Source organism: Rissa tridactyla, chromosome 3, assembly GCF_028500815.1.
Source record: "Rissa tridactyla isolate bRisTri1 chromosome 3, bRisTri1.patW.cur.20221130, whole genome shotgun sequence".
Lineage (NCBI taxonomy): Eukaryota > Metazoa > Chordata > Aves > Charadriiformes > Laridae > Rissa > Rissa tridactyla.
The window spans coordinates 19344351-19366377 of NC_071468.1; the positions used below are offsets into that span (position 1 = coordinate 19344351).

General features: G+C 41.6%; 1 protein-coding gene across 8 annotated transcripts in view; it reads left to right on the forward strand.

The window, feature by feature from the left end:
• Nucleotides 1–22027, forward strand: part of EHBP1 (EH domain binding protein 1) — a 231021-nt gene that overhangs the window by 33419 nt on the left and 175575 nt on the right. For all 8 annotated transcript variants that reach the window (XM_054194439.1, XM_054194431.1, XM_054194432.1 and 5 more), the window contains exons 3-4: nucleotides 499–556; nucleotides 12601–12696. In XM_054194439.1, the coding sequence (XP_054050414.1) occupies nucleotides 499–556; nucleotides 12601–12696 (154 nt within the window). The remainder of the gene's footprint in view (nucleotides 1–498; nucleotides 557–12600; nucleotides 12697–22027) is intronic.

A 22027-nucleotide genomic window follows, 5' to 3' on the forward strand; every position in this document is an offset into this window, starting at 1 on the left:
TTCTCTTGTTGTTTGGGGTATTTAAGGGGGAAAAAAATCCTTTGGGAGCGAAAAAGTGAAATTGCCTGTTTTCTTTGCTACTTAGCAGTACCTTTTCAGTATGTTTGCTTTGAAATTCAAGCTAGAGTTTGCATTGATGTTTTTTTTGGGTCCCGTATTGTTTCCAAGGTGTCTTTAAAGAGGCGGGATCCTGTTCTCTACCCCATGGAAGAGTTTCTGCTGGGGTGCGCTGCTGGCTCTGGGGAGATGCCTGAAGGCAAGTTTAGCAGGAGGAGAATGATGACATTAGCGTGCAGATTGGAAGACAGCCTTTTTCTAAAAATACAACATTATTTTTCCTGTTAAATGGATGATGCTGAGAGGGTTTTTTAGATGAGCTATTTTTAAGAGATAATGTATCAACTAAGGATGTCATTATGCATTGCAAGAGTTTTAATATAAACTGTTTACATATTGATCTTGTTGTAAATTAAGCTGTTTCTTCCTTATCTTCAACAGGCAGCCAGATAAACTAGTGGTGGTTTGGACAAGAAGAAGCCGAAGAAAATCCTCTAAGGTTAGTTGATTGCTTAATAAGTCCAAACTTCAGTGACAAGCAGGGTCAGCTGTTTTGAGGGACTGGTTTCTAGAGTGCGGGGAGCAGCCAAATAAATGAGAAATGTTTTAATTATTTTTCTTTTCTTTTAACTCAGTTTCACCATAAAGTTCATAATAAGCTGCTGTTGATGCCAACGCTAATTTATGGATACACTTAACTCTGATTTCAGCTTCAGTTATTTGTTTAGCAGAACTGTATCATCATCATCATCATCAGTTCAATTTCAGTTTTTAATTGCTAGACCTAATTAGAAAGGAGAATCTGTTTCACTACTAGAAGTGTATTAAACATAATAATAATAATAAAAAGTAATAAAGAATCTGACATGACTGCAATAGGAAGATAAAGTCTAAATAAGGGGCTATTTCAGAATTAGAAAATACTACAAATCAAAAAGAATAAGCACAGGCTCTTTCAGCCGGTAGTGTATATTTGAATTAAATTTTAACATTTTACTTCCACAAACACTGTGAGGAATCCTGTGAATTTGTCTTTTATGGCTAGTGACTTGGAGCTAGCCTTTCCTCAGGCTACCAAGTCTGTCTAGTATTTGGATGTTGATAAAGTTTGTCTTGAGTGCGGTTGGGTTTTTTTGATGTGTAAAAGTTTACAAGCAGAGTAGCCCTCTCTTCTCTGAGCTTCACCTTACTTTTCTTCCTGCAGTAAGAAATCTGAAAGCCTTATGAGATTACTGTCTCTTTGTTAAATGGTGCTCAGTTTGTCTAGACTGCTGAATTTTACTGCTCTGACAGTAAGATGCAGTTAGCCTCTGTGGAGCCTCCTTTGGGTCTGGGATGAAGGGAAAGATGAGACAGTCTGGGTGTGTGGCTTGGTTTCCGTAGAAAATGAAGCTTAAAAAAAACCCACACCACTTTCCATTTACACTGAGACTGAAACAAATGGCAAGCATTTCTAAACCTCTGCAGTGTCTAATATGACAATGTCTTGTATGGTATTATATTACTGACTAAGAAGAGTAAAATATTTTGTCAATCTTAGCAGTCAGTTGATGTTGCCCAGAGAGGTGGGGAGCCTGTTTCATGCATATAGCAGGCAAGCAAAGGTCGTTGAACACTGGTCATATTGCAGGATTTCTTCTGTTGCCTTGTGTTGTCTGGTGTAGGGCTGTCCACCATCTGCCCAAAAGCTTGAGAAGGGCAACATGAATGAGCTGAGGAAAAGAAGTGTCCTAACCACTAGGCAGGTGTTGGGGCGGGGGGGGAAGGAGTGTGTGCTGGCTTCCTCCTTTCCCAGGAGCATCTCCTCTTCAAGATAACTCAGCCACACTTGCTCATTCCCTCTTCCCACAGCTGTTGCCTGTTACCCTCTTCAGGCTTACAGAAAGTGGTCTTGTCCAGAGGGGAAGTTTTGGAACTCAGCCTTTTGATAATTCTTTAAAATTTCAGTTAAATAGAGATGGTCCAAGGTCCTTTTTTTTGGTATATGCATGTAGCTCAAAATGATACTTCTAAGAATTCTGGGATGGTGGAGAGAGGGCACCCACAACAGAGAAGGTATCTTTAAATAATTATATGTTGAAGAACTTAAATGTTTAGAAAATATGATATACAGTTTCCTACCCTACTCGGGACAGACTTTTGGGGTTTTTTACTGGTACTCCTGTTTTTCTGACTGTCATGCATTTGCTGTATTTGGTCTTTTAACTTGAGAGCTAAGCTATTATAAGCTGTTTTATCTAAGGACTGGTTACTGACTCAAAGTGACTGCAAAACCAAATGCCTGCTCCAATGTGTGCATCGTAAATTCTGCTTTAGGGTATGAAAACCCAAAGGTGTGACCTGGTGAATAAACAAGGGTGTGAACTTAGTCTGGCACCTTTGCCAAGGTAACTGTTCCTGTTTCATGTTCATACTCTTCAGCAAAGCCAGTCAGACTATTCCTCTTCTATTGAAGGATAAACTAGCTCAAGTTACTTTGAATTTATAGCATGGTGTATATCTAGGTGGTAACTGCTGATGTATGGTGTCTGTTGTGGCTTACCCTGTTTCTATTTTCTATTTTTGTTTCATTTAATTTTTGTAGAACAGAGAGAGAAAAGATAACATAGAACAGTAAATTCAATACTTACACAAGCGCTGTAACCCTAAAAAGCTTGGTGAAAAGGAAGGTATTTGTCCATGAATGACTAGTTTGTTGAGATTCAGACTATGTTGAGAAACAGTCTAGCCAGGGCTTTGTGAAGTGATGGCTTTCTGCCTGTGGTGTTATGGGCGTGATGCCGTAGGCTCCAATGGCAACATTTCACTGAGGCAGGAGGATTTTCTGACACTAGCTCTTTGGCCTTGAAGTTTTTTCAGCTGGGCCATAAATTTCCGGGATATGTCCTCTCTTTTTGTCATGAGGCGGTAGAAGCAACTCTTGGATAAACTGGCAGATGTTCCTGAGACTCGGAAAAGTCTTTTGCTAACTAATTTATTCATGCTCACTAAAATCCCACAAAAGTACTTTGAAAGAGGCTGAGTGGCCCTGAGGCCTGGGCAGAGGATAGAGTTAATTTTAAAGCTTAGGTAGTTGATATGATTTGAGCTGTTTAGTTCCAAGACTGTAGATCAATAAATGTTCTTGATCTCTTAGTCATCCTGCCAGTAAAATACTTTATTCAACATATTTGTTTCATCTAATTGCTTTCTTGGAAGCAAGTCAAATGAATATTTCCTCTTATTTTATTTTTGATGGACACTGGGCTCAGTGAGTACAAAGCATTAATAATTTTCTATGTTTTTCAGCTTCTTTGAGAAGGAGGAGGAGAGGGATGTGGTCTTACCTTACTGTAAAGATGTCGTAAAGGCTTCTTTGGAGGTTATGATTTCTTTTCTAAACTTTTCAGATCGTTAGGGATAATGATATGTTAGTTCAGACTCACAGAATGGTTGAGGTTGGAAGGGACCTCTGGAAGTCATCTGCTCTGACCCCTCCACTTAAGCAGGGCCACCTAAAGGTGGTTTCCCAGGACTGTGTCCAGATGGCTTTTGAATATCTCCAAGGTAGGAGATTCCACAACCTCTCAGGGCAACTAGTGCCAGTGCTCGGTCACCCTCACAGTGAAAAAGTGTTTCCTTGTGTTCAGATGGAACGTCCTGTTTCACTTCGTACCTACTGCGTCTTGTCCTGTCACTCGGTACCACTGAAGAGACCCTGTCTCTGTCTTCTTTGCACCTTCCCTTCAGGTATTTCTTATACATCTGTAAAATCCCCCTGAGCCTTCTCTTCTCCAGGCCAAACAGTTCCAGCTCTCTCAGCTTTTCCTGTGAGAGGTGATCCAGTCCCTTAACCATTTTCATGGCCCTTTTCTGGACTCTCTCCAGTAGCTCCATGTACTGGGAAAGTACAAGAGATATGTCATCAAAAAGTGTGGTGCAACATGGAAGATGGTATGATGGTGCTATGGTCGTATACTGAAACTGGCCTGCTTAAGTAATGTAACCTTAAGATACTGTTGAGCTGAAAGCTGCGTTCTTGATGTTCTTTGAAGCCCTTATTTTTGTGGTTTTCTGTGATTTTGCTATGCCTTCTGGCCCACATACTTTCTTTCCAAGTCAAGTACAAGAGTGGTCCCTCAATTAGAAGAAATCACGGGAGACATCACGTGCAGGAGCCTGAATATTTTAGTCGTTACTGTGGGAAACATAGGATAGGAGATGTGGGTATGTTAAATTATAGTAAGTTTTGAAGTGTTGGAAACGAACAGCAATAACCATTTAGAAAGAGCAGTCTAATGGATGGATACAGGACCATAAACACATCCAGCAGTTACTGACCTTAACGCCGATTTAAGTTACAGCTCCATTCTGGGATCCCCCTCTATGGGCAAGTCTGATGCTTTTCAAGAGGCATGTCAAGACAAGATGACTTTGTATAGCTGGGCATCTTCTTCGTGTGTGCCAGGAGTTTACAGAAGATGATGATTTGCAATCTTGCTATATTTAGCAGAATTACTGAGCAATTCTAGAACCAAAATGAACCTTCAGCTTTGAGGGGAAAGTCACCAATCTGCTCGTGCAGATGTTGTCTTTCTTCAAAATTAGGTAGGTTGGGCTTGCCAGAACTGTTCAAACCTCATTTAGATGGTTACCGGCATCCATAATTTACAGAAGGTAGAGCTTGTCGCAGTGGACTTGCTTAACTCTTCCTCTTCAGTACCCTGTCACACTGGCATGTTGTCCCCAGGTTTTCAGGCCCTGGGCTTTTGGACTTACCTTTTTTTTTTTTTTTTGAGTGGGGGAGGAAAGTCTTTGTTCCAGGTGGAACAAGGGAAAAATGTGTTGTAAATATGTTTACCTTCATTTCACTGAGATGCTCTCGTATTTCCAGGCTTTGAACTAAGAAATTTCAATTTGAAAAGAGACACTGCCGTGATGTCAAGGAGGTACTTTCTGCTGAATGCTTACAGGCTTACAGTTGAATTACACACTTCTGAAGAGTCAAATTTGCACTTGCTTCTGAGAGCCTGACAGAATTATTCTTCAAAGATCCTTTTTGTATCAAAGCTGAAAGAAGGTGCCTTGCCTGTGATTTCAGCATTTCTGCTGCAGGTTTATCGAAAACTGTTCAAACGGAGAGGAGAAGGAACAATGTTGGGAAACAGAGAAACAACTTTAACAGTAAGAGCAGAGCCCAGAGGGGCAGGGAGTAAAAAGGATCCCTTGTTGTCCACAACAGCAGCCTGCCCAGCCTTTTTTCAGGGATATACCGTCAGTAAAGCAGCAGTGGGGTCACCTGTTTTGCTGTCCCTTGCAATCTGTTCCCTTTGCTGGCTACTTCATTGCCTTGTTCCAGCCCTGCTTGTCACTACCAGCTTCCTTGCTGACTGGAGTTACAAAGGCATGTTGTGACTCTGACATGCCAACGACTGCCTGGGATCAGCGCGGGTTGGTAATGGCACTCCTGGGGCTTCTTGGTTTGTTAGTAAAGTAAGGAAATCACATTGGATTGCAAATGCAACGGTCAAAATTAGCATTCTAATGGCCAGTGCTACCCTTTTAGGCATATGATATAGTCTTTAATAAGGCAACTGCAAATTGTTTTCTGACAGCATTGCTGCCTTGTTAAGCAGACAGTGGTTAGGGAGAGCATGAGGACCGAGTGGTGAGCTAAACTGCGTAATCGATAAAGAAGTTGGAGGGTGTTTGTTAAAAGAACGTATGGGACATGAACAGAAAAGCCTGCCTCACTGTTACGTGGTTAGATGCTGCCTTGGGGATCTCCCATTCTCATCTACAAAGTTCCTGACTGAGGCTAGATAGAGTATTGAAGCGAGATTTGAGGTATCTTTCCATTTAGTGAGTGTCTGGGGCATGGGGACTTGACTTGCAGCAGTGTTGAACGGCCATTGTTGCACTTGAAGTGAAAAAAAGTTTGCTTTGGAAGACAAAGCAAAAGGTTGTTTCATGCTTAATCCCTATAAAGTAAGGTCCTAGATGATTTAAGCAGACCATGCAAAATTAGTGGAAACTGGCTATTCTTTTGGTGCTTGTAAATTGAGGAACACAATACCTTTCTTTTTTCCAGGAATCCCGTAAAGTTAAATTTTGGTAATGTTCTGGATGTCCCAGAAAACTATGACGAAAATAAATCTGTGTTCAGTTATTTTTTAATATTTTTTTAATAAGAAGCCAAATAGATAAGGCCAGAAACTCCTTGATGAGAAAGAAAAGAGGCTCTTTATCTGAGCATCATCTGTCGTGGGCAGTGAATAAGACAAGATTTGGTGAAAGAAATAGCATGAATCATGTATTTAAAGTGTATGTCGTGAATGCGTATGTGTGAAATTAAGTTTGAACAGCTAGCCCAGTTCTAGAGAATCTGTTTCCTAGTGAAGACAAGATTTTGCTCATTTTCCAAGCTTAGCAGTCTTTCTGTAGCTTTTTAGCAGTAATACATGGATGCATAATTACAGTTGTAACCCATCTGCGTGCTGATAAATTGAAGACATTCATGGGAGGACCTGTGGGAATCTGATAGTTTCCTCATCTCCTCTCAGTGAGCACTGACAGCGATGGCTTGAACGAAGGCTGCCTGACGTTTCCAGGGCTTTGAACTTTCTTCTTTGGCATGTGCTGGGGTTTTTTGGACTGCATCCCAGGGCGGGAGTGTGATGGGAGCGTTGTTCTGGTGCCCAGCCTCTTTAACTGGAGGGCCGAGCACAAGGATTTCAAGATGATCATGGGGATGCAAGCTGTAGCCTGGAGTACACTCTTTAATTTGTCTCCTCCCTTTGTGATACTGAGCTATGGTACAGAAGAAGAAGCACCCATCCACAAACTGCCAGCTGAGGTTTCCTTTGGTGTGGGGGGATCGGCAGCTTTTCCCATTCCATTCCTTTTCCAGTGGGTCCGTTAGCAGCTGGATCCTACTGACCTCTGGCTGTCCCCAGATGATGTATGGCTCTGGTGGCATTCATCACATAGAGCAAATGGGAGCTATGCTTGGTCTTCACTCGCCATGCTGCTGGCATGGAGGCACCAGATGAAGGATCTGGCTGCTTAATGTCAGCTCCTCCTTTTTGAGTTATTAATGATGATTTTTTTCTCATCCTGTCTGAGTGTTCTGCCTGGCTAACAGTGAAGAAGAGGGACTATCCTTACAAGCTGAGCTGCCCTAAGCACTCTTGGAGCCAGTCGAGTTCCTGCTTGGCTCTTGTGCACTGAACAGCCTGTCACAGAGACAAGTAGCAGAGCTGCTCTGATCATAGGCAGTTGGCAAAAATTTTATCAGGCAAAGAAAAGCAGCAACTCTCTGGCTCACAATAAAGCCACTCCTGGGGCTGCAGGTGAGGAACAGCAGTAGGTCTAGTTCTGACTTTCACTTTTAAAAAACAATATTGAGGGCTTGGCTATAGGAACGTATTTTTGATTCATAAATATAAACTGTTCCATAATTTGCAGCAGGCTTAAAATATTATGATCATCTCTAGGATCTTACAGGAAAGTAACTTGCGATTATCCTGCACAAGTGGGGCAGGATGAGGCGAGGTGGTAGTGAAGAAAGGAGAAAGCAGATGGGCAACATAAAGTGTCTGGAGGGGGAGACTCTTGAAATAATGTAATATTTTGTTTTTGAAGGGTCAGGAGACATTTTTGTAGAGACAAGGAAGAATGGAAGCAGCAGTAAGCAGAGTTGGTCATGATAGGAATGGCTTATGTGCCAGGTCATGAAATCCCCTACATACAGGGGCTGGGGAAATGGCTTCCGTAATGTACTCTAATTAGCTGATTTGCCTGCATCTGCCTTGTCTTGTTCATGATGGCTGGTGGTGGCATTCATTAACTTCATGTTTAAAACCAAAATTCCTGATTTGGGGCTGTCTTCAACTTTATCTTTTTTTATTCAGATTTAAAAGATTGTTCTGTTTATATTCTATAACCTAGACAGCTAAGCATTGACTGTAAGGGAAGGTTTATATTCAGTCTCTCTCATGTTTTGTTGTTTGGTGCGTCCCCACTCAAGAACTGGCTACAAATTTCTGTTATAGGTTTGGTAGGTTTTTTTGGTTTTGCTACCTCCCCCTCCTCCCTATAGGAGAATGACACTGGATTTATAAAAGTTTATACGCTGTCTTATATTACAGAGAATTGATAGTAACTGTTTTTTAGATTGGAGGAAAGCTTCAAAAATAACAGTGTTTATAAAATTACCTGGTTTGTTCCAAGTTTCACAGAGTGCATTCGTATTTTGGAAAGCTGTGCAATGTCATCATCTTCTCCAGCACCTCTGTTAATTGCTGTTGTCCGAGTCTGCCTGCAGAGTGGGAGGCAGTTTCATATGGTCAAGGTCAGCCCCTGGTGGGTAATTATAAGGAAAGGTGATGTAGCAAAGGCAGCCCTCTGGTGAGCTGGTCTCATCTTCCATTATTCAATCAATGTATTGCCATATGTTGAACTAGATAGAGCTGCTTTATAGACTTCTGTATCGTTTCACCATTTGGTAGGAGAGTTTCATCGAAGCCGGGAGTCGTAACTTTTATGATTAAGCCCACTCTGCTCCCCAGCAGAAACTACTGGAGAACAAGACTTGAGTTTGTCTAGCCTGTGCATGAGGTGAGAGGTGTGTGAGACCCCACTGTTTTCACATAATCAAAAAGTGGACACTTACCAAGAGTAGAGAGACTGTACCTTGCTGACAATAGCTTAAGTGTTACTAAATGTTGAGAATTTGCCCAAACATCAACAGCACTCTCTTTGTGCTTGAAATTATTGACTATTGAAGGCTGCTTGACAACGGATTCAGTATTTTCACTAATTTTGAGTACAGTTTGTAAGTCCTTTGGTGTGTTGTATGTGCATTATCATATGGAGCGCTGCATATTTTAATTATCTGTCCCTCTAAGTTGCTGATTTCGACCTGTGTTTAAAGATTCTTTCCTTCTCATTGGAACCAGAGGCCAAAACTGCAGAGGTATCAAGACTGTCTTTCCACTTCAAGCACAGCAGAACCGTTGTGATGCTCGCAACATTGCGAGCAGTAGATTGCAAAGCAGGCTGTCCGGATTGTTTTAGAGAGAAAACTGGTGAAGGATCTCAAAACTGGGTAGCCTGAAGCGCTCATGCAAGTCTGTAAGCTCACCTCCACGTCCTTTCTTAAACAGCTTTCTTCTTCTTAACAGTCATTGGGTTTGTGCCAGAGCAATGCCGTGGGTTGGACAATGTCATTCACAGCCCTACTCTATTTATAGGGTATTTCAGCAACCCCTCCTGTAGCTCCTGTTTCCTGATTTAAAAGAGCTTTCACGCTACGTTGTCTCCTCTCTTTTTCCACTGGCAGAAAAAGGAAGGAGTTAAGTTTCTCCTTGAAATGCAACAGAGCGTTTCTGCTTCTCTTGACAGGCCACAGCTCTCATCCCTCGGATTTAGGAGACGAGTCCGTGGAGGGGGAGGGCTGTGGGTGAGGCACCTGCTGCCAGCGGGCACTTCTGCTCGGCTGCTCCTCTCACCTTTGCTTCAGAGACAAGGGGAGATGGCTAGTGAAGACTAGTAGGAGATGAGGAAAAAATGGGTTTAGAGGCACAACCCAGTGGGAAATTGAGTTAGAAGTGAAGATTAGGGTGGGAATGAACTGTGCAGATGCAGCGCCTTGCCTCGGCTGAGCCCTGTCAGCAATCACCCATCTGGAAGTGTTGGCAATTCTGCTGCTCAGAGGTGGCCTGATCCACCTCACATATCAAAGTCAAGGCTTGTAATTTGGGAGTTGAAAAGGTTTTTTTGATACAGGCCAGATGTAACTTCAAGGAACTGCAACACAGAGGTCCCTGACATGAGAAATATTGCGTTAGAATAACACCCCCTGTGTTAATTTTAAATTATCGTCATTGTTAGCCCTTCCTCTGTGTTTTTGCTTTCCCCTTTCCCTTTTTCCTTCCCAGCAACCCAGATGTAGTTTTGATGTTATCTTTTTCTGTCATGCTGTTTGTGTGGTACAGTGTTTATTTTTCAAAGCCAAAGGAGGATTTAATAACATTCAGCTGATCACAGAAACAGCTTTGCTTTAAAAGCTCATTAGCTAGGGCTTGTCTCCTGGTTGTTGCTTTCCGTGACATGCCTGTCACAGTGACAGAAAATCATATATATCCGTGTGTGTGTTTATTGTGTGTCTCTAACTCTCCTGGTGGGAGGCAGTGCTGATAAAGGGCTTGAAGTAAAGCTTTGCCTGCACCAGTGAATGCTCATTTTCTAGTTTGTTTTATAAATAGAAGCAAGTGCTCCTCAGCTGAGCAGGCTGTCAGTGCCTGGACCTTGGACATTGAAAGTTTGAGATAATTGTCAGCATTGGCCAAAACCAGCAGGAAAGTGCAGGTTCCAGACACGCCATGAGCTCTTACTAGTTTTGTGAAAATTGGTATCTGGAAAGAGGATGGAGTGCCCCTATGGAGGAGAAGTTGATTTATCCTACAAGATGCTACAGGAGGACAGGCTAGCTGGTAGGTGAGCATGTGCCTGGTGCTGGATCACTGCCTCGTGCATGGTGAATATCCCCATCAGACAAGTTGAGAATGATGGGGGGGGGCTGTGGGTCCCGTGGAAGGGAGACACACGGAGCTGGAGCTCGGGTGGCGGTGGTGGGAATGCAGCTACAGTGCAGCGTTTTGCTGCTCACAAAACATCTTTTTCGTATAAAATACACTCATGGAGTAAAGCTATAAACAGCATTGTTTGCGCAGTTATACAGAAATTCATCCAGGCTTGCCTTGGAGTAATGAGATCAGGTTGAAATTCGTGGAAATAAAAATAGTAGAAACTGGATTCTTTTAAGTTACTCCTTTTTTTTTAATTTTTAATTTTTTTAATTTTAATTTTTTCAATTCCTTTTTTCAGATGCCCCAAGACATGTCACTTAAGTTTATTCTGCAAGTAAAAAACATAGAAACTTACTGAAACTTCCAACCTAATTAGGCTTCTTTGGAAGCTGGGGTTTTAAGCAGAACACCAAAGGTGGAAAAAACAAAAACCTGTGACAAAACCACAGGAGAGCTGGCAGTGTTCAGCAAGAAAATAAAAATAACGGGATGGGAATGTGTGTGCTGTGTGTATGTAGATGCAGAGGCAGGTAGGGCTCTTCTCTGGTGGCTGCTCAGGCTGGATTCTGCCAGCAGCTTCCCCGTTTCTCAGCTTCACATCTCTTCCCAGTTTGTCTGCCTCTCCCTTCGTCCTTCCTCTCCTTGCCCCTGCTGCCTGAGCAGCTATTGTCACCTGTAGTTAATCTGCAGACCTCTGCTTTGTGAGGATTGAGGGATTAGGATAAGAGCAAGTCTACTGCTACTGCGGGCTCTGGCGAAAGCCCAGGTGAATGCGAGAGGGCTCATGAAGCAGCGGGCACGTGTGATGGGGCTGTCAGGTATGAACCTGGCATCTGGAGTACACACTGCTTACAGTACGGAGCGGCAGAGTTATTGCCTCTACGTGATTGAATGGGACTGTTTCACCGTCTTTGTCTTTTCCACTTTGGTATAGCACAGTCATGTTTAAAGTTGCCCAGGTTACCTTAGGATACCTGAGAACCTGAGACACAAGTCCTACTAACCTTATTATAGAAAAAATTTCTTCATCGGAAGTTCTGAGTGTTGGAAGGAGTACAAAACTGCAATAAGTGATGTTCTACAATTAAAAAAAGAAAAAAAGCCCAGTTAATGGGCTTCAGATAACAGTAAATAGATTGTACATTTTTTCCTGATAGAACTAGATCTTTTATGACCTCCATGCTGCTCAGCAGTCACTCATGCATCAGCATCCCTCCCATGTTTGTCTTACAGCATCCCAAAATGGATTAAGTTGAGCTTGTAAAAAAACCATACTTATTCTGAAACACAAATGCTCACACACAATGTTTTTCAGGACTAGCTATTAAAATATAAATCCATACATCAATCCAAATTGATACTCAAAGGTGGACAAGTTCTCAGTCTGTTTTAGTGTGTTTTTATCATTTCTTTTCTAGCTGTAGATACCCCACGATGTGAATTCTTAAGAATTTAAATGTTTTAGTAGCATTTAATCTGTATGATAAATTGTTGTTTTGTGTGGGGTTTTTTCCTTAAATAAAAATGCCTTTTTTTCTCTATTGAGGTCTAAACATGGTTAAGCCTGTACTATGTGCTGTACTCATCAAGTGTTCTTTAAATAAAAGCATTCCTTCATCTGGATACAAACAAAGCTCAGCTTGCTACAAAAGGTCTGGCGTTACGGCCTTGATTTTTGCAAGGCTCTGAGTGTCCTGACCTGTGCTATGTATGTACTTAAAAACCCCATAGTTTAGGACCTTCTGAGGAACAGCTTTAGTTCAGTGGAAAAAAATGCCTGCTAGTCGTTCTGAGTTTCCTTACTCTCATTCTTACTGATGCTCTTTCTAGTGTTCAGTAGAGTTACAGGTTTAAGAACGCAGCCTTTTTGGAGTCAGTGACATGTTGGTTCTACCTACATGCTCTGGGTCCTGTGGGACTAGTCAGCACTTCTATAATGGATTTAAGACAACTGTTTCTTTTCTTCCTTTAGGCTCATAGCTGGCAGCCTGGAATCAAGAACCCATACCGCGGGGTGGTGGTATGGCCTGTTCCTGAAAACGTTGAGATTACTGTCACGCTCTTTAAGGTATGTTGCGTTTTGTTTGGTTTTTTTTTTTTAAAGCATAATCTTTCATAAACAGCATATGAAAAATTCTGGTTGGAAACGTCAGATTATAATCACAAGGCCTAATCTTGCTGGATTTAAATCGTTAACTGCACAACCTCATGTCCCCAGCTTAAATGTGGGAGAGAAGGATGGGCTGTTCCCTGCCAAAGCTTACTTTTGTAGTTTAGTTAACACACTGAAATATCCCATTGGGCTGATTGTGGCGAGTCATTGGCATAGAATTTAGTACATCTATAACTGTGCACGTAGTACATGTGTAAGGGCTTGGCATGGGTTATAGTCTGGTTGGTTTTCTTTAAATACTGTAAGCCAGAAGTTGTCAAAACACAGCCATTTCTAGACTTCCTTGTTCAGTTGCAGTGACCCTATTTCGTACGCTATTGACTACCAAACAGAATCCAGCTCTTAATTTCACAGTATTTAGTATGCCACACAAACATCGCAGCACTTACGTGATTGCAATCATAGGAGTGGGCGTGGAGTATTTGAGTAGTGCAGAGAATTATAAGATTTTTACAGGGGATTTTTTTTTTTTAGGAACTTGTTCTATGAAAGAAGCAGCTTATTTGTGTGGCTGCGAAGCAGGAGGAGAAATTGATGGTTATGCTAGAATTTATTTCCCAAATATGATTGGGCAAAGCTCCTTCTGCATAAAGATAAACAATGGAGCTTTGCACGTGTGACAGTGTAGGAGGCTGCCCGGGAGGCTGCAGATTTCTGGGATTTTCATTCCATTAGTTCTTTCTTGTTCTTTACTATGGTGTCTCCAGCTACACTCTGGTTGTTCTTACTTATAGTTGCTCCCTTTACAGTTTAGGGCAACAGTAAGATACTTTTTTCTAATTAGTCATTTTTGTATTTCTTTGTCTTGGGGACTTCCCTGAGTAACTGCTTAGAAGCGGCTTCTGGTTAGCCTTAGAATGTGAATTTATTACTTGGTTCATTAAGCCTAAAAAGGGGGTTAGGGGGTCTCTCTCCTTTTTTTTTTTTTTGTTTTGTTTTTTTTTTTTTGTTATTGGGATCGTCAGTGAACAGAAACTTCCCAAGTTGCCGGCAATGCTAACTATCATAAATTTGTCCCTCTTCTTAGCAGACACATAGTCTTCAACTGAGGTTCAAAAGTTCACTAGCAAAAATTGTTTGCCTTTGCATGCTTCAAGGGCCTCTGCTTGGATTAAGAAGTTTAACACCATTGAACCACACAGACTGTGCTGTGCGTCTGTATAATCTGAATATGATTATGTAACACAGTAAATGTTACTTAATATTTTTAACATTTAAAGCGAAGCAGAAATGTACAGAATTCTTGATTGTGTATGCAATAACATGTTACATGAAGAATGAGAAATTAAGTGTCTTTTGGGTGCAGCTTTGTGATGCTGTGGCTTTGGAGTAAAAGCGTCTCCCAGCCTTCTCCTGCCAGCCTGCACTACCTTTTTATTCCTTCCTGCACCACTTCAGGGCTATATTTTGTAGTTCAGCACAACAAACTTGCAGCTGTGCCACTGAAAGGGAGTGTGAGGGCTAGGACCAGGGAGAGAGGGGCCTCTGGAGCTGGCGTTGGGTATTACTACAGCCTTAATTTTACCTGGCACTGTGACTCTGCAGGTAGATCTGTTCACTGGGCTGCCTCCTCCTTTTATGTGAATCTGCTCCAATTGATCCTCTGTCCCAAACCACCTTTTTCTCTGTAAGGATATGCAGGTGTGGTACAGAGTAGTGCTTTTGAGCACGCTGAGGGATGCGGCAGGAGCGCTATATCTGCGCGAGACCAGCAGCCTGCCTGGATGGATGAGCTGCAAGTGGTACGTGATTGCAGGCAGAATATGGTGTGCCCAATCCTCTGATGGCTCTGGTGGCTCAGTGCTACAGTGGCACTTCAGCTGCAGCATGGGATATGTCCTAGCACCCAGAAAGCTGACATTTCTGTCGCTGGTATGTTCTGAGCAAAGATGGTGAAAAAGAACTCGTTATTTTTCGTACAGCTGATGGATTGGCTGGTCAGCAGTAAGTAGTGGGAAGGGAAGTATGTAATAGCACACTGCAGCAGCCTTTGAGGGAGCTAACTTTCAAGTCAGGTATTCATATCATCCCTTCCTCTGGAAGGAGGGAGGCGAAAACAGTGAAAGCAGCAAAGCTCAGAAAAGGAGATGGCTCATCATGCAGTGCTGTGAAAGTCACAGAATCACAGAATGGGAGGGGATGGAAGGGACCTTTGGAGATCATCTAGTCCAACCTCTTGCCAAAGCAGGTTCAGCTAGAGCAGGTTGGACAGTAACACATCCAGGTGGGTTTTGAATTGCTTCAGAGAAGGAGACTCCACAACCTCTCTGGGCAGTGTCTTCCAGTGCTCTGGCACTCTCAAAGTAAAGAAGGTTTTTCCTCATGTTCAGATGGAATCTCCCATGTTCCAGTTTGTGCCAGTTGCCCCTTGTCCTGTTGCTGGCCACCACTGAAAAGAATCTGGCCCCAGACTCTTGACACCTGTCCTTTAGATAGTGATAAGCATTGATGAGATCCCCTCTCAGTCTTAATGCACCCCAGGAGACCATTGGCCTTCTTGGCCACAGGGGCACGTTGCTGGCTCCTGGGCAACTTGTCCACCAGGACTCCCATGTCCCCGTCTGCAGAGCTGCTTTCCAGCAGGTCAACCCCTAACCTGTACCGGAGCATGGGGTTATTCCTCTTTAGGTGCAGTACCCTACATTTCCCTAAAGTCCCTTTGGGAGCCACTCCCCTGTGAAGGAGAGTAACTGCTGAATGTTTGGCACTTTGCAGTAAGTACACTTCGCGTGGCCATGTTGTTTAACAAACAGTAGTTATCCTCTTTCATTACAACCCGAGAAGCTAAGGGAAGCTGCTAGCTCCACATCCACGCTGGCAGAGCCCACTGATGGGAGCAGGTTGCTCTGACAGAGCTTTGTAGCAATCACAGATAACAAATTAGGGCAGTGGTGCTGTTTGAAATAGAAGTGCGGGGAAGGGAAAGAGCCGACTCCAGAACAGACAGCTACGTGTTTAGGGAAATGATTCCCACCGTAGTGGCTGTACATTCGTAAGTGGCTGTTGAAATGTGTTGCTGGTAGGATTAGGAGATAAGTTGAGGTTTCAAGTGCTGATGAGAATGTTAAGAACATCCTCTTCAGTAGTCACCCGTGGACACTTGAGAGCTGGCTAGCAAAGTGCCTGTGATCAGTCAACAGGCGAGATATTTTGCATTATCGGCACATCCCTATTTTGGGTGTGAGCTTGTTTCCAACAATATATTTGTAATTCTTAGACAAGCAGAGCTGAGTATTGAAGAGACTATAACCTTCATTTATAAAACTTCCATTTCAAATAAGTAAAAACTTTTTGTTTCATTTCACAAAATTCTGGGCTGCTGGTAAAATTTCATAATGCTCTGAAGTCATGTGGGGAAAAGCATCAAAAGGCTATATTGATTCAGCTTCCCTTGACTAACTCTAGCTCCTGCCCATCCAGCCGGCTAAAGTTAATTTTTAAATTAATTTTTAAAGTTACGTCTGTTCTGAAAGTTTAACTTCTTCCTTTGCCATAGTCTACGTTGGTGTTTGGTTATGCCTCGGGTTTTTCAACCCAAATGGGGAGAAAGAAACATTGTGGAACAATAAGCCTATTGTGCATTTTAAGTCCGTGATTTGTAGTGCTTTCATGGAAAGATCCACAAATGCCAGAAAAGCTAGCTGAATTCCCATTTTTGGTTGTTTCCATGGTCGCACTCCAGAAGTTCATTTTTAGAGTTCCTGCATTAGCAAGGTTTAACCCTCCTATATGAAAGCTTGTATACTTTTCCGCGATTTTATGTACAAATACATACCTGTATCAACTGAGAGAGATTTTTAAATGAGAAATTTTCACTGCCAAGCAAGCCACCTGCTTTTAGCAAAGCTAAGTGAACATCAATTGTACTAGTAGGATTTAAATTGCAACATTGTTATTTTCTAGCTTAAAAGCAAAGTGAAGGTCCCAAGCAAAAATATTTGTTCTTCTGGAGTAAGCATGGACTTTGCTTCACTGCATTACAAAACCCACCTGTTTTGTCAGTAATATACATGGTTTATCACACCAGTGTACTATTGCAACAACAGGGAAGATCATCAGCTCTTCATTCCAAAGTTTGAAAAAAAAAAAGACATTTTTTATAGGTGTAGCCGCCTGAGCACACACAAAAAATAGTTATGAGTAAAAGAAGAATAAAATAGATGATAAAAGGAGGCTTGTATTGTTGAAAGTATGCCTGTCCCTAAATATCTCTCAGAATAAATCCCATATCATCTTTCTTGAAAGCCCGAGTCAATCGTTTGCTTTGATTATTGTGCAGTAACTGGCCATTCGCTAGCAGGAGCACTGCTGCAGAGCCAATACATTGTCTCGAGGAAGGAAAACAAAACAACCCCAGACTCCTTTGATAAAGCCATTTCTCAGAAGCAAAGAACAAATCCAGGCTCAGAACGTACTTGTTTCAGTTTAGGAGAGACCAGTGGCTTGGCTGGACACTGTGGAGGATATTCCATAGGAGGAAAAAAACAGCCCTGTAGGCGAGACAATATGTTGTGTGTCTTTGTGATACAAAAATCAGACACTCAAGGAAGTGAGCATGCTTGCACACTAAATAAATAAATATCCAGGGTTAGTGTGGGGACTAATTGTAAAAAATACATTTTAAAAACAGATACATGTCAATCCTTGTTGCCATTCTAGTCCAGAGGCTGTAGGGGAAAGTGTGAGCTGGCATGAGCTTGTTGTGGTGATGTACAGGGACAGTTCTGCCGCTCTGCTGAGAGCTCCCTGCTTTCTGGGAGCTCAACAAAAGCTGACCAGAGTTGTGTATGATTTTCTAGACTAATTAGACCTCTGTAAGCAGTACTGAAAGCGACAAGAATTGGGTCAAATTTTGAGTCCTCTGCAGCTTCAGACAGCCAAGTACAAAAGCGGAGGACAGATGCTGGAGTACCCAGAGCATCTGCTGTAGGTCACTGGCAGAGGAAGATCACAAACCCTGTCATCATTTGATCTGATTCAATATGACAGTCCTTAAGTAGCTATTCCCCAAGAAGAAAGACCGAAGATTAAGGCTGGTATGAAGTGATCTAATTGAAAGGCAAGCTTCAAAAGCCAGGAAAGCTTAGGGAAGAGGCACAGGGAAGGAAGGGAGGAAGGGACTAACAGTCTGAAGATCTTCCCCACCCGCTCTTGCTGCTGCTGAGGGGAAGGAGCAGTCTCTTGTTTGCTGACATCTTTCTTTCCCTCCTATTTGGAGGTTGTAGCAAGGTGGGGGTTGGTCTCTTCTCCCAGGTAACAAGCAATAGAACAAGAAGAAACAGCCTGAAGCTGTGCCAGGGGAGGTTTAGATTGGATATTAGGAAAAATATCTTCACCAAAAGGGTGGTTATCAACTATTGGAACAGGCTGCCCAGCGAAGCTGTTGAGTCACCATCCCTGGAGGTATTTAAAAGATGGGTAGATGTGGTGCTGAGGGACATGGTTTAGTGGTAATTTGGCAGGGCCAGGTTAACGGTTGGGTTTTATGATCTTAAAGGTCTTTTCCAATCAAAATGACTTTATGATTCTATTAGGAGAGATACAGAAATAACTCTGAAGATAATTAACTTACTGGAGAAGGGTTACCTTCGGTCTTCTGAAGCCACCTTATACACTGCAGAATGGATCTAGTCCTTGACAAAGCACCTTGTTGGATGGGCTGATGATAGGTTGATCGACAGAGAACAGAAAAACGTGACAGACACGTTCCTTGTTGCTCTTCCCTTGTCCAACCCCAGAAGAGTTGTCTGGTTTTTGGTAATTGGCATGTGGATGGGCACAGTGGGGTCACAGAAAGAAGCTGGTGGGTGGGATTGCGAAGAAAAGCTTGTAGGACTGAGCTTGTTGAGGGCCAGCCTATCTCTAGGGAAGTAGTTAACAGAGTTACTGGGAAAATGTGAGATGGGCTAGGCAGGTTTTCACTGGTGGATGAAAGTGCTGTACTGACCTTGAGAGGAGAGTTCAAGAAATTATTATCTGAGGGTCTGACTGTAGGAGAACCATAAGATGATGTCCTGTCCTTTGCACAGTTCCCCACTATTCACTTGAGCGTTACTTTTGAACACTAAAGTCGCCTTACCAGAAAAGAAAAAAGAAAAAGCGTAGGGGGAAAAAAAAAGGCAGCTCTAAAACTTGGCTGAAGATACTGAAAAGGAGTGTCATACTGAGAGGTGAATGCATATGGAAAGAGAAACAGGAAAATGGGGCCGATCTCTTGATTTTTTTAAACAGTAAAATGAGGAGGAACAACAAGCTGTTAAATCCATTTGCCCAAATACTAACAGTTTTCAATTCAAGGTAAAACCATAATGAATGTTGGATGGAGTGTAGTTCTGCATCTGTGGTATGTTGGTAAAAAAAATGAGCATTGTCAAAAAAACAGCTCTCGCCAGCTGCCTTTGTGTTCCAGCAAGGTATGAGGCAGTTTCAGGCTGAGAAAAATACTGGAGACATTTTTATTTTTTTTTCCTTGAGCTTTTCAGGTAATTTTCATTATCGTTTGCTGTCAGGAAGGAGACCTGTTTATATCTTGTCTTTAGGTGTTTCCAGCTGCGTGTTTTCAGTGATTACTTGTATCTGCTTGCAGGTGAGGTGAGGTTTTGTGTGCGGTGTTTTCAGGGAGGGTTTTCATACAGTGAAAATAACCGTTACTCCTAGGGTTGTTATTCTTGGCAATGGCATTTTTTTTTCCCTAAAAGAGTAGTCAATTGCATAGTCCTCAAGTAATAGTTTGCTAAATTCATTGCATGAGTTTTACGTGGGAAATTAACGGAGAATATAGGTTAGCCAGGGAGGGACGTATGTGTTGTTATGGCTTTTTACTGATATTTACCCTCTTCAAAACTAAAATAAGATGCAAGATTAGCCGGATTTATAGAAACATCACTTTTTATGGAGACCGCTCATGGAAATGTTAGCCCAAAGGGTGAAACGGTGGTTGCAATAGAAACTGTTGTAATCATACAAGTATCTGTTGCTGCTGACAGGTAATGCAGTTGTTAGTTAGCTGCAGTAGGACTGTGCCTGCTGCTCCCCGGGGCTTCTAATAAAAGCATTTTAGTAAGACGAGTGAAGCCACTTTCCCATCTGTTGCAAAGAAATGCTGAGGTTTATGTGTATAAGCTTATTCAGGGTTTTCTGTTTCTAGAGGCATTTAAAGACTAAAAAGAAACATGGCTTTTTAAAAAAATAAAATATCCAGATTTGTCTTTAAATCTGAGATATCTTACACATATGCAAAGTGTCCATATATTATTAGCATATTTCATACTCTCCAAACTTTTGGTAAGGCTCTTCATTAGAGAAGTCCTTGAATCTTTTATTTGTTATTTTTTATTCAGGGGAATTGGTAGGGAGTCTGGGGGTAATACATTTGTGTTTATTTTTCAAAGGAGTTCACAACTCATTTTCAAAAGCATACTAAAATGTTGAATATTAAGACATCTTTTCATTATACAGTATTATTTCGCTCCAGCAGATTATCAGAAATACTCACCAGAGCACCTGATTCCGTAGCCTTCAGAGGTGTGAATTAACTCTGTTGGCATTATAGAAGAGCTTTGGTTTTCTTTATAGATTATTGCTTTGCATGAACAAAATAATGATTGTTTTATTTGTTACATGGGATAAAATATGGGGCCCTGAGTTTGCAAGCACTTTTAGGTAAACCCGCAAGCTTGCATTAATAGCTTTTGGGGGAGTTACGAAAAAAATTGAGCAGGATGAAGTATTTAAGAGTTTAGACACTTGTTATGGAGTAGCTTATTAAAACATAAAGTGATTAATGATCCCATTAAATCTCATTATGTCATTTTATGCTGTATCAAAGGAAGCAATTAAACAAAAAGGTAATTGCCCCAGGTTAACTCTTGAAAATTGTAAGTATTTAATAGCTGGATTACAGAAAATGATATCTTTAGAATTTATGTAGGGTAGAGCAAGCCAGCAGTTATCGTGCACTTTATTTACATAACGCAGAATTCCACAAACCTGATTAATGTGATGGATATATAATTACATAATCTGATATTTACAAGTACATTAATTGGAACATGCAGTATAATTTTGTATGTATCTACTTGCCCTTCTATCTTTATGGGTAAAAATAGATGTGTTTTACTCTCATTTGCAGTATTTAAATTATTCTGATTTTTTTAATCTCTAAAAATTTATTCATATATGGAAAAAAAAACAACAAAATTTGACGTCAGTTTCTAGTAACATTTTCTTGTAATTTTTCAATGAAACTATATCCCACTGTTGGAGTAATGCATTTTAAAATGCATATTGTGTATGAGACCTGTGGTTGGAGCTGTTAAATACCCAGCTAATGATGGTGCCAGAGGTCTGATGTGTTGCTGAATTTCCTCTGTGAGCGTATCGATGCCCAGTGGGGGGACTCCTGCAAGCAGAGCCAGTGTTTTACAGGGGGGCTGCAGAGCAGTCAACCCCCTTTGCTGGATTTTGTCGGAAGAATTGCACTGGAGGAGATAGGATGACACCCTTTTAGAAATGTTCCTGTTGCTTGTTCATAGAGGAGGTTTATTTAAGAGCACACATTCCCACTCTTTTTGTGTTCTGGAAAAAGAAAAGAATAATTCTTTTTAGTGGTTGTTTACCCTGTAACCTTGTTACTTTTATTTTGTGCATTTGCTGATACCTAGTTAAAAGAATCCTGTGTAGTACGGTGATACAGACCCTTTGCTGATGGTATGTCTGACTTCAAGGCAAAACTAAGTGAAACAAGGATGGTTAAAGCAAAGACTAAGATAAGGCGAGTTATAAAGATTGAATGTAAGGCATATAGAAAGGAAAGACGGTACTAATGGAGATAAAGTAAAAGCAAAATCTCTCCATCTGTTTTTTTAACTTACAGCAGCAAGATGGAATTAGTGCGGTGCTTGTTGTGTTGTGAGCAGGCTCCAAATAATAGCAAGAGAACTCTGCAGGTGCTGAGGGGTCCTGTATATGTTGGTGGCAAGGGCTGATTAGATGGGAGTGACATTTATCTACAAGTGTCTATAGCATGCAAGTGTCGGAGGCAAAGGAGTAATTGAGTGGTTTCCTATAACTAGAAATAATTGGATGAAATTGAGGTATAGCAAAATGAGGCTTCATGTCAGAAGAAAGCCTAAAGTCACATTCTTGCAGTGTGAGAAGCTGTTTTGCAAGACAAGTGGAAGTTATTTTGCTGTGGTTGGTCAGAACTAAGATTGCTTGACAGATT